The sequence below is a fragment of the Prionailurus viverrinus genome, chromosome A3, assembly GCF_022837055.1.
Source record: "Prionailurus viverrinus isolate Anna chromosome A3, UM_Priviv_1.0, whole genome shotgun sequence".
Classification (NCBI taxonomy): Eukaryota; Metazoa; Chordata; class Mammalia; order Carnivora; family Felidae; genus Prionailurus; species Prionailurus viverrinus.
In genome coordinates, this window is record NC_062563.1 from 79,500,102 (window position 1) to 79,515,463 (window position 15,362).

Genomic DNA, 15,362 nt, shown 5'->3' on the forward strand with positions numbered 1-15,362 from the left:
TTTAGAGCATAGTTTTATAATCTAGTTTCTAAGACCAGTATAAAATTTATTCTTTTATAACAGCTTGCCAAACTACACTATATAAGTGCCTTATATAAATGTAAAATATGTATTTACATTCTTGTTAAATCTACAAAAAAATGAATCCACTTTAATAGACACTAGTAAGATGCCATGCAAATAAACTAATTAAATAAGGTTGACACCTAAGTCATACCATAAATTTGTTTTCTTTCTGTTAATTTCTCTAGGAGCTAGTGAACTCAACTCTAAAAAAGGAGGCAGTAGTAGTAAAAGTACTTTAAGAATCAGGTAGCTTAAAATAAATAAACATTTAAAAAAAAAAAAGAATCAGGTAGCTTATATTTAAATGGTAGAAAAAATTCCCTACCTAAATTACTTACCCCATTTCCTGTTTTACCAGCAACCATGCAGCATGCTGTAGGCAATTTAGTCACACCCAGAAGAAGAGAAAAGGGGGAAAAATGTTCATTGAAATGAAGTTCCAATATCATTACTAAAGTGCTTAACTAATTTGCTAATCAAACTCTTTTTAGGGGAGTAGTAAGTATTCAGAAATGTGGCAATGACCTCAATCTCATTTAAAGTCAGAAATGAGGTAAGATGCCACTTTGCAATGCTGGGTTACTGTGGCCTAGGAATTCAACAGGGGTATCTCCCTCCTCCCTACAGATTTCTATCTCATTAATGAGATACAAGTTTGTAGCATAAGGAGTTTACTTTTTTTCTTAAAATATCTTACTTCTTCACAGAGGAAGGCCCAAAGTAATGGAGAACAAACTATGTCCCCCAAACAGAATTAAAGGCCTCAGTTTTGTTTTTTTTTTAAAGAGGGCTACACATTTTTAATTCTATCTAATTAATGATATCCATATGTAAGTGTACCAACATCTGTAAGTCACTTTGGAATAAAACTAAAACTAAGATGGGTGGATGGATAAATTGATGACTAGATATACAATAAAGGAAATATAGAAAGAGTAATAATGATAGAATCCAGGTAGGTATATGGGTGTTCGCTGTACAATTCTTTCAACTTTACTGAACATTTAAAAATTCTCATAATAGGGGTGCCTGGCTGGCTCAGTTGGTGGAGTGTGCAACTTTTGATCTTGGGGTTGTAAGTTCGAGCCCTATGTTGGGTGTAGAGATTACTTAAAAATAAAACCTTAAAAAATGCTCATAATAAAATGTTAGAGAAAATGTTCTGGGAAGAGTTAATAAAAACTGAAAAAGTTGCTAAAATGGAGACAATAACATTCACAATCATGGTTGTTATAAGGATTAAGTTCATGCAAAATGCTTGACACGGAAGTGTGTGGCACTAAGATTTCTCAGTCTGCCATTGACATCCCATAGCTGTCACCTTATAGAAAGCAAATGACAAGTCCTACCTCAGCAAATAGCATTTTGTGAACATGACAGAAGCACACGTGTATAAGTCAATAAAATACCATATGTAGTCTCTGCATCCACATGTCACAGGAGTGGCCATTCATTATTGCTATTAGAATAGTAGACCCGCCCACCTCTACACACATATTGTGGTTCATATGTAGAATCCTGTCCTTTTAAACTTCAAAAGACCAGAGGGACACTAGATACTTTTAAAGATTTCTACTCTTTCAGAAATCTTAGGTGAATTACTTTGTTCAGACATGAGCCAACTAGAACTAGAGCTGTTCCCAATGCCTAAACATCTCATCAGTACCTTCTGATTCAGTAGTTTACTTTGCTAGCTCAATCTAACACCTTTGATAGCACTACAAGTCCCCATCCTTCTTTCCTTCCTTTACTCAAGCCCTCTTTCAAAGAATGTGGGCATATGGTATAACACACAAATTACTAGGAGTCCGGAGACCTGGCTTTAGGCATTACTAAATTGCTGGCACTCAGTTTCCTAATGTGCCAAATGAAACAATTAGACTAAAATGAATGAACTGAAACTTTTCTGGATGGCAAAAGTCATCATTAATGGGCATTAGTTAGTACACTGTTTTGTAACAGAGGCTATTAAGACTTAAAGGACTTTATGATCATAGAAAAAAGTGAATAATGGTCTCCCAAAGCTGAAACTTGCAGTCAATATTGCCCCACCTTCCTTTAGCCTTCATATTTTAAGAGGTCAATAAATACTTGTTTTTTCATCCATAAAGGTGTATTAATACTCCCCTTCAAGGGACACTGTGGGAATTTAATGAAGTTGTGTATGTAAAGAACCAAGTAAGATTCTTGGCATGTACTTAACAAATAGTAACTATTATTGTCATTTTTGAATTAAAACCTTAACTGCAATTCACAAATAATAAAATTATTATCCCTTAAAAGATTTCCATGACTTGATTCCCAAACTGCTCTGCCATAGGTAGTTCTGGAACTTCTCTCATCAATAAAATCCTCATGGGTATCTAAGCTATAGAGAACTATCTATCCCTTCTTTAAGGGGACTCAGACTCTTCTGTCCTTTTTTAAAAAAAAATTTTGAGAGAGAGAGAGCATGAGTGGGGGAGAGAAGGAGAGAGAGACACAGAGAGAGAGACAGAATCCTAAGAAGGCTCCAACACTCATCATGGAGCCTGATGCAGGGCTCAATCCCATGACCCTGGGATCATGACCTGAGCCAAAATCAAGAATTGGATGTTCAACCAACTGAGTCATCCAGGCACCCCCCTTTTGTCTTCTTTTAGTGAACTTTTCATCTCTGCTTTTAAAGCAAATCCTGTTTTCTACAGTCACTTTCAGGTGATGCCCATCAAATCTGCAACATGTCCTGCCATCCTCTGATTATAAAGTAGGGCAGAACTGGAGGTTGCCAAGGGAGACCAGATTACCATGTGTAACATATAAAATTAAATCAACTGTCTTCAGTACCTGAGATTTGCTAAAGGGTTTTTCCTTCCTAATCCTCTGCAGGCTTCCTGCTCAAGCATGCCAGCAGGTTGGACAGAACTAATCACACAGCAGGGGCTGGAAGACTGAATCCCAAAGAAGTCAGTGTTGCTCAATTATTCAATTTTTACTACGTGCTAATAATGTCCTGGACCTGCTTCTGCTGAGGAAGAAAAGTACATTTCTCTCTTTCAGGTCACCAAGATAATTTTAATAAATGTTCTATTCCTTAGTCAGTGGGAAAAAAATCATTCTCTAGAGTAAGCAATTTAATTCTTCCTCCCCAACAGAACCAAATGGCATTAAAGTTATCAAGTTTAATCAAATTTGGTACCAAAGGCAGTATGTTATCTCCTGAAAATTCAGGAACCACACAACTTAATCCCAGACTCTGCTTTAACTGTATTACAGAATTCTGGGCAAGTGCTAAATGAAGCAGAAGAACATGCTTGCTAAAGTGCTTGTATATTGTGGTAACCACCCCACCCCCCCCCACACACACACCATGGGAAGTCTATGCCTCGGAATGGCTTTTGAGCTTAGGGTTCTGAGCTGGGGGTTCATCTAGCACCAGTGAGAGTGGGTAACAGTAGAGCCAAATTGACACCGATTTAAGTAGAGGTGGCAGGTGGGAAGGACAGAGAGAAAGAGAGGTGTTAAAAATGGCATGTTGGGGAGCTACAATTCAGTAAAACTGGTGCTCAGGTTATATATAATGTGCACATAAACGTGAGTAGGGATTCAACAACTAGAGATGAAACTCGAAAGATGAGCAGGTTTTAAGTGCCATGCTAGGGCATGACTCCGAAGCATGAAACCATAACAGAAGAAGTGCCACATTTACGTATGTACAAAGTCCCATGGCAGCGCAAAGAATGAACAATATTTGATCTTCTTTAATTAAGTCACAATAGCCATCATCTGCACACTATTATTTTTCTTACATGGTAGCTTAAGAAAACAAGATAGTTCTTATACCAGAAGGCCTCATTATCCTACATGGGAAATATAGTGTGGGAATGGAGAGGAGTAAGCAGCTTTAAGAGGTAATGGAGAGAGACAGGCAGGACTTGGCGACCAGCAGTGATACTAGGGTTTCTAAATTACCACTAATGCCCTTTTTAAAACTCTAAAAATCCTTTGAATTCTACACATCTCCTGGACTCATTTATGACTCATAATAACAAAGAAAATGTACCAACAGGAAAATGACAAGAGTTGTGTGGAAAGCTGGAGGTATTCCCCCCATTCTCTCTTCTCCTAACACACACACACACACACACACACACACACACACACACACATTTATGTATGTATTCTACCTTCACACAAACAGGCAGCAGGGAATCAGGTTCAACGACGAGGTCAGTAACAACAGTAACTCTTCTTTCCTCTTCCCAGCATGCCTGCCTAACCTTTCCTTCTCCTCCTCCCCATTCCCCAGCTTGCTACAGCCGTGAGCATCTGCCTCACCGGGGCCTGCTCCTCACTTCGCGACAGGTTTGGTGTCTGGCGTAGTGGCAGAAACAGGAAGGTAAGAGAGGAGGCAGGAGAATACATTCTTATAACCATTGCTGGGCTCCCCCACCTGGCTGAGGTAAAGACCCCTCCTCACCCATGTCTCCTCACCTCTACCACCTCCCTGCCTCAATCTTATTCTTCTTCTCCGGAGTCTCTGATCTCACATCCATGATGTAATGACTAACAGAATGAGTCTGGGTGTCTCTTTTGATGAATAAAAGTTATGTCAGCTCTGTTTGAAAAGCCACTCATATCCTCTACATTATCTTTCCCTATAGGGTTGAGGGAGAAAAAAATGAAGTGGGGGATTAAACTTTCTCACTCCAGCCCTCCCTAACACTGCCGGCAATACAACCTTTGGACAGCATTAAGAAGACTGAGCTTTTTATTTTTGACAAGACAAGAGGGAAAAGGCAAAGACAAGTCAGCAAAGACAGAATGCCCCAGAATCTGCGAGGCAAAATTAGGGTGTACAGCTCTACTGACCCAGTTCCCAGGAGAATCCTATTTCTAAGTTCTGAGGTTTAAGAAGGAGAATTCTTCTTGTATTTTCCAATATTCTAGGTGCTGATGTTTGCCTAGCTCTGAAGGACTTAATTGGAAATAACCACCAGAGGAAATTCTGTGGGGGTGGGAAGGTGGGGTAGGATGGAGGAAGGGAGATGACAATGAATGAAAGGCTCTGGGATAGACATAAAGACAAATATCGCTCATGTGGAGTCTAAAAAACCCCCACAAAACCATATGAGTAAACAAATAAAAAGCAGATTCAGACCTATAAATACAGAAGACAAACTGGTAGTTGCCAGAGGGGAGGAGAATGAGGGATTGGTAAAATGGATAAAGAGGAGTGGGAGATACAGCTTTCCAGTTATGGAATGAAGAAGTCATGGGAATAAAAAGCACAGTATAAGGAACGTAGTCAATGATATTTAACAGTGATGTATGGCAACAGATAGTAGCTACCACTTGTAGTAAACATAGCATAATGTATAAACTTTCTAATCACTATGTTGCACACGTAAAACTAATGTGGCATTATGTGTTAACTGTATTCAAATTTAAAATTTTAATTAAAAAAAAAAAAAGACAGATATGGCTCAGTCCTGTCCTTTAATGTCATATGCTAATGAGAGGATAACTTGGCAACTAAATTTCAGGTAACTCTGAAGTTAATATCAGTGAAGCGAAGCTATCTCAACAAGTATCTGTTAGCAACTGGGTGTGGCTGAGGGGATGCAAATATATTTCCCCCTAGAATGTGATTTTAGAAAAGTAGCATCCTCACTGAAATATCAGTTAACATAAAGTGAACTTGCAGATTCAAGAGACTTCAACGTATCAAATATAGCTCAATTTCAAGACATAAATACAATTTTACCTCAAAATTACTACCAAGAAAAACAGGTTTTTAAAAAAATTTAACGTTTATTTATTTTTGAGAAAGAGAGAGAGACAAAGCACGAGTAGCAGAGGGACAGAGAGGGGGACACAGAATCCACAGTTCAGGCTCCAGGCCTACACTATCTCTCTAAATAAATACACTTGAAAAATAATTTTTAAAAATTTTGGTATTACTTTATAAATATGCTAAAGTAATTTGTTACTATAAAATAAAGATTTATGGCTTCAAGGTGGTAGAATAAAGCCCTTTCTGTCTGCTTCTTCTTTGGAAAACCATCTCAACATAAGATGGAGAATGAGAAACAGAAAAACAAACTCCACCTACAATGAAACAAAAAAATAACTCGTCACCCCAAGTCTCCATACATGAAGACAAAAAAGAAATGCAGGAATGGAAAGTAGCAGAGCATAGGAAGTGGATTCTTAAGTGTTGGCAAAAGGCGATACTTGCCCCTCCAAACCCAGCAAAACTGAGGACTGGACGTGTAAGACAACAGAGTGTGAAGTGGGCTAACAGGGGAAACAGCTAACAGGTGGTATGAGGAATGAACAGAACCCAAGGTCCTCTCCCTGACACCATGCAAGGGCAGATTTATACTCTGGGTACCAAACTAGAGGTATTTACACTCAGAAGCCCCTGGCAAGAGGACGGCTGGAGTAAGGCCCTGCAAGGAAAACAGAAGTGTTCAGTGAGAGTTTACAGTCTGCATAGAGACCTGCAGTTCCCTCTCTCACCCTGCTCTGGGTACTGAGGCAGCCAAACTTATACTTCTCTGGACAGAAGATTAGAAGATTCATTGTTGAATGAACTAGATGGTTTCTGAGGGAAAAGTTTCAGAAAGTGATATGTGGTCTCTCCATATAAAAAAGTCAGTTTACTACCTGTTTTCCTCCAATAAAACCCAGTCCACAAGCACCACTGTCCTGCTCTATACAGACCTAACTTTCGATCGCTTTTAAAATGCCCTATGCTTAACAATGAATGAACAAAGATCACTTACTCATTTAGAGAAAATCTCCAACATGAAAGGAAGAAAATAAAACAACACATAAATAGAAAAAAGTAGAAAGAGTAATACCTGAATTCCCGTGTACCCTTTGAGCCAGCTTCAAGTTATCAACATTTTGCCAATCTAGTTTTATCTATCTCCATTACCTTTTTTTTGTAAAGAAATGACCTCAAGTTTTTATTTTTTTTATTAAAAAAAATTTTTAATGCTTATTTATTTTTAAGAGAGAGAGACACAGAGCACGAGTGGAGGAGGGGCAGAGAGAGAGAGAGAGAGAGAGAGAGAGAGAGAGAGGGAGACACAGAATCCAAAGCAGGCTCCAGGCTCTGAGCTGTCAGCACAGAGCCTGACATGGGGCTCAAACCCATGAACCATGAAATCATGACCTGAGAAGATGTTGGATGCTAACCGACTGAGCCACCCAGGTGGCCCCATCAAGTTTTTTGTTTTTTTAAAGAAAATCCAAGACAAATCATTTCACCTGTGAATACTGTCCAATGGAAGCATTTTTAAAAGTGACATTCTTTACTACCAATTAAACTTATAATGGAAACATTTTAGACATTGATTTCAAAACATGTGAGGGAGTACATAGTTTCTCAAACTTCTTTTGGGGCAGCAGAAGGGTATATAAGCAAAAAAAGTCTGAAAATCACTTACTGCACCTTAGTTTAAGCAAACAATAGAAATGAAAAAGGGACTAGAACCACATATTTGGAGAAGGTTTGGGGTTTTCCCCTTCATTTTGTTTTATTCTTTTTAAATAACATGTTAGAAAGTACAGAATACACTGTCATTTATTTTGGAACATGATTTTCTCTGTCTCTTTCTCCACTGTATATTATCTCAACTTCAAAGGCTTTCTGTTTCTTCAGCAAAGAAAAAAAGTAGGAGGGCCCCAGGCAGGGGAGGGCAGTAGGGGAGAACGTAGGACCTCCTTCCTCCTACTCTCCATTTCTTCCTTTTAATCTGACCTTTGGACAGACATAAACTGCACTGCTGCTGCTGGCGACTTGGGCAGGACGTGCTGAATATGGTCCAGAGTGGCCACACCCAATGACAAGTAATGTTGTGTGCCCATGTGTGGTAGGCATATATTAGTAAACAAAATAGGCATAAACCCTTGCCTTTGTAAAACCGATGGCCAAGAATCATAAAACAAACAAAACAAAGAAATCACACTATTTTATGTGATAAATGCAATGCGAAGTGATAAAGACAGTGGAGAAAAGTGAGAGGAACGAGGAATGGAAGAAATGATCTGCAATTTCCACTACAGTAGTCAAGGAAAACCTCACTGTGAAGGCAACATTTGAGAAAAGATGTGAAGGCAGTGAGGGAATAAGCCATGAATATATCTGAGGAAGAAACCTTTCATGCAGAAGTAACAGCAAGCAAAGGCCCTGAGGCAGAAGTTGTGCCTGGTGTATCCAGTGAATAAGCAGTAAGGCAGCCAATGTGGCTGAACAGTCAAAGAAGACAGAAACAGGTGAAGAAGTCAAAGAACTGAGGTGCAGTGCTAAGACAGGGCTGCTATAGGCCCTTTTAAGCAATTAAAGGAGTTTGATTTTACTCTGAGGGAGATGGGGACAATAGGAGAGTGAGCAAAGGAAGGACTCGAAATGATTTACTTTTTTTTTTTTTTAATTTTTTTTTTCAACGTTTTTATTTATTTTTGGGACAGAGAGAGACAGAGCATGAACGGGGGAGGGGCAGAGAGAGAGGGAGACACAGAATCGGAAACAGGCTCCAGGCTCTGAGCCATCAGCCCAGAGCCTGACGCGGGGCTCGAACTCACGGACCGCGAGATCGTGACCTGGCTGAAGTCGGACGCTTAACCGACTGCGCCACCCAGGCGCCCCAATGATTTACTTTTTAAAGTGATAGGGGACAAGCATGGAAACAGAGGCAGTTGTTAGGAGGCTATTGTTAAAATCCAGGTAATTGCTCAACCTGTCTGTGCACCCTCCACCTCAGGATCAAGGAAATGATTTTGAAAACTACGTAAGGAGAACTGGGGTCTTTTCTCGTCTGGGATCTAACTAACTTTTGCTCAACAGTCTTCAGTCCATTTCCTAAAAGAATAAGCTGAGGCTTTACCAGGCTATAACTCTGCTTTTGGTTCTGGTCTCGGCTTGTAGTTCCATGTATAGTGTGATGAACCAACTTTCACTGAAATAACATTAAAAAGATGCAACAAATATTTAAAAAGTAAACAATAGGCTAGTCTTATTTACAAATACATATATGCATGTATATATGTAAAAAACTTAATAAAATATTAATAAATCAAATTTTATTAAAATAAAACAAAAAATGTTTATTTCAGGAAAACAAAAGTTCAACACAAGAAAATCTATTCAATTACTTGACTACAATAATAGTTAAAAAGAGAAAAATATAATGATTGCAAATATCCATTTCTGATTTGAAAAACTTACTAAACTTGGGGGCGCCTGCGTGGCTCATTTGGTTAAGCGTCTGACTTTGGCTCAGGTCATGATCTCACAGTTTGTAAGTTTGAGCCCTGCATCAGGCTCTGTGCTGTCAGCACAGATCCTCCTCTCCCTCTCTCTCTCTCTGCCTCTCCCCCTATGTCTCTCAAATAAATAAACATTAAAAAAAAAATTACTAAACTTGAAATAGAAGCAAACTTCCTTAAAGAGTATCTATCAGAAAAGAGTTAACAATATACTTAATATCACAAAATTCTAGAAACATCCCTATTCTTGAGGGTCAAGACAATATATAATTTTCAACAAAAATTACTAGACATGCAAAGAAACAAGAAAGTGACTCGTTTTTAAGAAAACAGCAGTCAGCAGAAACTGACTCTGAGTGGGCCCAGAAATTCAATTTAGCAGAAAGAGCTTGCAGAATTGAAAGAAGTCATAGAAAACAACCTGTTGCATAAAAAGGAACGGTATAACTAATCACAGGCTTCTCATCACAAAAAAACAAATAACAAAAGATACTGGAACAACATATTCAAAGTGCTGAAGGGAAAAAATTTTGTCAACCAAATATTTTATATCCAATGAAACTATACTATAAAACTGAAGGAAAAATAAAGACTTTTCAGATAAACAAAAACTCAGAGGATTCATCACCAGTAAATCTATATTAAAAACAAAAATAAAAACCTTAAGCTCTTCAGGAAGAAGGGAAATGATACCAGATGGCAACTGGGATCTACAAGTAAGAATGAAGAACACTAGGAATGGTAAGTTTGTAGGTAAACATAATAGGTATGTATACTGTTTTCTTCTCTTTTAAAAAAGATATATGACCATTTAAGGCAAATGTTGTAACACTGCATTGCTGGGTTAAAAGGTATATAAATGTAACAGATATATACAACAATTACACCAAGGACAATAAATTGAAATATAATGTTGTAAAGTTACTTACTATATTTTACCCGACTGAATTAAGGTGAAGATGCATATTATAGCCCCTAGAGCAAGGGTTGGCCAAATTTTTCTGTAAAGGGCCGGACAGTACATATCTTGGGCTTTGCTGGCCAGGATGTCCTAGCGCACCTACCCAACTCTGCTATTGCAGTACGAAAGAAAAGCCTAAAATAAACTAAGCTCCCACTTCAGGAAGATAGAAAAAGAAGAGTAAATTAAAGCCAAAAAAAGTAGAAGGAAGGAAATAATAAAGAGCAGAAGTCAATGAAACAGAAAATAAATATATAGAAAGAGTAAATCAAGGGGTGCCTGGGTGGCTCAGTCAGTTAAGCCTGACTGTTGATTTCTGCTCAGGTCATGATCCCACGGTCGTGAGATTGAGCCTCGTGTCAGACTCCATGCTTATAGCATGGAGCCTGCTTAGGATTCTCTCTCTCTCCCTCTCTCTCTTCCCCTCTCCTGCTTGTGCATGTTCTCTCTCTCAAAGTAAATAAACAAACAAACATTTAGAAAAAAGTAAATCAATGAAACCAAATACTGGTTCTTTGGAAAGGTCAATCATATTGGTAACTCTCCAACTGGACTGATCACAGAAAAAAAAAAAAAAAGACATAAATTACCATTGTTAGGGAATATTAGTCCATAATACAGAAATATTATGAAAAACTTTATGTCAATATATCTGACAACTTAGATGAAACAAATTCCTTCAAAGATACAAATTATCAAAACTGACAGAAGAAACAATAGGAAACTGAATAGATCAGTATCAACTGAAGAAACTGAATTTGTAATTAAAAAATATGATCATGTTGTAAAATATCCTAAGGAATCTCCAACAAAACTATTACAACTATGAAAAAAAGTCAGGCAGAATTGCAGGGTACAAGGTTATAAAACACCAACTGTATTTCTATAAACAAGCAATGAAAAATTTAAAAATGCAATAAAAATACAATTCCATGTATAATACCACCCAAAAGAATGAAATTCTTAGAGATAAACTTTTAAAACATGTGTGAAATCTGTACACTGAAAACTATAAAGCATTGCTAAAAGAAAGCAAAGAGTGAAATATACCACATTCACACATTGGAAAATGCAATACTATCCAGATACCAATTCTTTTTTTTTTTTTTAATATTTATTTACCATTTAATTTACAGCGCTGTAAGGGAAGAAATATATTGGAAAAAATACAATTTTCTCATTCTAAAAATTCTGAATTGATTCTGCTTTGCCACAAGGAATGGCAAAACACACACATATGCGTACAAACACACAAGAGCATTATTTTGAAGTTAAAAAATACCAAATTTAAGTCAGATACCAATTCTTATCAAGTTTACCTATAAATTCAATGCAATCCCAGTCAAAATTTAAGCCAAATTAATGAAAAAAATAAATTGATAAGCAGATTCTAAAATCTGTATGGAAATGCAAAGGACCTAGAATCACCAAAGCAAATTTTATTATTTTTTTTAATGTTTATTTATTTTTGAGAGAGGAAGAGAGAGTTAGAGTGTGAGCAGGGGAGGAACAGAGAGAGGGAGACACAGAATCTGAAGCAGGCTTTAGGCTCTGAGCTGTCAGCACAGAGCCGGATGTGGGACGAACTCATGAACTGAGTTCATGACCTGAGCCAAAGTCGGACGCTTAACTGACTGAGCCACCCAGGCACTCCTCACCAAAGTAAATTTTAAAGAGAACAAAGCTCAAAGATTTGCTGTTTTCAAGACATACTATAATGCTGGAGTAATCAAGACAGTTTACTATTGATATACAATCCACTGATGACATATCAATGGAAGAAAAACACACACATATATATACACACATATGGTCAGTTTATTTTCTACAAAGTTAGCAAGGAAATCAATGGGGAAACCAAGGCTTTTTCATCATATGGTACTGAAAAGAAAAACAAACATCAACATTTACCTCACAGTATATTTAAAAAATTAACTCAGGGGGCGCCTCGGTGGCTCAGTCGGTTGGACGTCCGACTTCGGCTCAGGTCATGATCTCACGGTCTGTGAGTTCGAGCTCCGCGTTGGGCTCTGTGCTGACAGCTCAGAGCCCGGAGCCTGTTTCGGATTCTGTGTCTCCCTCTCTCTCTGACCTTCCCCCGTTCATGCTCTGTCTCTCTCTGTCTCAAAAATGAATAAATGTTAAAAAAAAATTTTTTTAATTAACTCAGAATGGATCAGAGATATAAACATAAAAGCTAAAAGGAAGAAAATTTTTTATTTTATTTATTTATTTATTTATTTATTTATTTATTTATTTATTTAAAATTTTAGAGACAGAGAGAGGATGAGCAGGGGGATGGGCAGAAGGAGGGAGGGAGAGAGAGGGAGAGAGAGGGAGAGAGAGGGAGAGAGAGGGAGGGGGAGTAGGAGAGAGATAGGGAGAGAGAGGGAGAAGGACAGAGAGAGAGAGAGAGAGAGACAGACAGACAGACAGACAGAGAGACAGAGGATCCCAAGCAGGCCTCTATGCTCAGCATAGAACCTGACACGGGGCTTGATTCCACGATCCTGGGATCATAACCTGAGCTGAAATCAAGAGTCAGAGGCTCAACCAACTGAGCCACCCCGACACCCCTGAAAACTTTTATAATAAAACATAGGAGAAAATCTTTGTAAACTTGCAGTGTACAAAAATTTGTTGGTAGGATACAAATAGCATGAACCATATGAATAAAAAGCTGGTGAACTGGACTTTATCAAAAGTAGGAAGTTGTCTTCTTTGACAAATATCATTAAGAAAATTAAAGAACAACCCACAACATGGTAGATAATATTTGCAACACATATATACATAATAAGGATGTGGATCTGGACTATATTAAGAACTGTTACAACTCAATGAAAAGAAGATAACCCAAATTTTTTAAATGGGCAAAATATTTGATAAAGTCACATGTGAAGAGACTTCACAAAGATATATGAATGGCAAGTAACTACCTGAAAAGATGCTCAACATTATTAGTCAGTAGAAAAATAAATATATAATCTCTATACACCCATTAGAATGGCTCAAATGAAAGAAAGTGATGATACCAAGTGTTACTAAGAATGTGAAGCGACTACAATGCTCACATACTGTTGGTGGATTATAAACATAAACTGATAAATCTACTTTGGAAAATTGCACGGCAGCTTCTCATATGGTTAAACACATACCTACCATATGACTTAGATTTCCACTCTAAGGTATTTACCCAAAATGATAATATACACACAAATGATTACACATAAAAGTTTGTATACACCAGCTTTATTCAAAGAACCCGAAAACTGTAATGCATGAATGTGCAGACGTGTAGGAATGTTAGACATGGTTGATTAATATCATTAAGATATTTCATATTGTTAGGCCTAACTGGCTTGAGGTGGAAAAAGCAATACTCTTTTTTTTTTTTTAATGTTTATTTATTTAGTACAGAGAGAGAGAGACAGACAGACAGAGTGTAAGCAGAGGAGGGACACAGAGAGAGGGAGAAGAATCCCAAGCAGGCCCAGCACTGTCAGCACAGAGCCCAATGCAGGGCTAGAACTCACAAACCATGAGTTCATGACCTGAGCCAAAGTCAAGAGTTGGTCACTTAACCAACGGAGTTATCCAGGCACCCAACGGAGTTATCCAGGCACCCGAGAAATAATCTGGTTTAAAGCTGAGCAATAACTTCAGGGTTTGAATGGTTATTCAGTGTCAGTTTGAAATAATTTTTTCTTGGCCCAATAAACAAATATTGTGGGATGAAGGCATATGAGATGATAGTTTTTATGCAGTATGGATATAGATTGCTTTCATAGATCTTAGAAGTGATAACTATGATTGGTAAAGTTAACATAAATAGTGAAATTAGTATAGAAGAGGTGAATAGATTTATTGCCTTTATTTGGAGTTGTACCAACTTTTTGGTTTTGAGACCAATGGATTATTACTTCTAGCCATTAAAAGTTTAAAAAAGCTGTTATTATTATACATGGAGGCATGAATTAATTCTTGCATATTTTCTCAGTAAAAAAGATGTTTTGAGTTTCTATTATTAGATTCACAATCTAATATTTTTATTAAAATATATTAAAATATATTTTATTAGGTAAAATATATTTAATTTTATTTTTATTAAAAATGGATGTCAAAATAATTTGGGGGTTAACTGATATAAGTCACAGGGCAGTAAATGTGGGGCTATGAGAGCATTTTCTCATGTGAATGATGGTTTGCTCTATTGTGTTTTGATCAATATATAAAGGGACTATAGGGTAGTAATAACAATGTTAATTCCTATTAGGATAATGATAATGTTGGATAATGAAAATGATGATGTAATGAATTACAAATAGTTCTCCAATTAGGCTAATTGTTGGGGATAAGACCAAATTGGTAAGGTTCACTAGAAGTCAACATGCTGCTGTTAGTAGAAGGAGAGTCTGTTAATCCCTGAGCTAGAATTATAGTTCAGCTGGGAATTTGTTCATAGTTTGAATTTGCCAGGCAAAATAGTGTTGATGTAAGGCTGTGGGCAATTATTAGGGCTGTAGCTCCTATGTAACTTCATGGTGTTTAGATAAGAATGGCTACAATTATTAGTGCTATGTGGCTAAGAAAGGAATATGCAGTGAGTGATTTCTTTTTAATGTTTTTATTTTATTTTTGAGAGAGAGAGAGAGACAGAGGGTGAGCGGGGGAGGTGCAGAGAGGGAGACACAGGATCCAAAGCAGGCTCCAGGCTCCGAGCTGTCAGCACAGAGCCCGACGTGGGGCTTGAACCCACAAACCGTGAGATCATGACCTGAGCCAATGTCAACATTCAACCAAATCAAGAACTAGATACTGTTTCGGTTCAGGATTGAATTATTAGAAAGTTTAATGAACCTGTAAGATTTTGGATAAAGATTAGGGCAATGAAAAGTGGGAGTGATCCTACTAGAATATAAAATAAAGTCCTGCTTTTAATCATTCTATTTGGTGTCCTTAGTGGCTGATGATGATTAGGATTGGAATTAATGTTGCTTCAAATAAAATATAAAATAAAATTCATTCTATAGCAGTAAAAGTTGTAATTAAGAATATTTGTAGGGGCGCCTGG

At 37.4% G+C, this 15,362-nt stretch overlaps 1 protein-coding gene across 3 annotated transcripts in view; it reads right to left on the minus strand.

The window, feature by feature from the left end:
- PUS10 (pseudouridine synthase 10) overlaps positions 1-15,362 on the minus strand; it is a 71,448-nt gene that overhangs the window by 32,856 nt on the left and 23,230 nt on the right. For all 3 annotated transcript variants that reach the window (XR_007150704.1, XM_047851425.1, XM_047851424.1), the window contains exon 5: positions 405-439. Coding sequence is in view for 2 of the 3 variants with exons in the window: in XM_047851425.1 (XP_047707381.1) it covers positions 405-439 (35 nt within the window). In the remaining variant the exon portion in view is untranslated. The remainder of the gene's footprint in view (positions 1-404; positions 440-15,362) is intronic.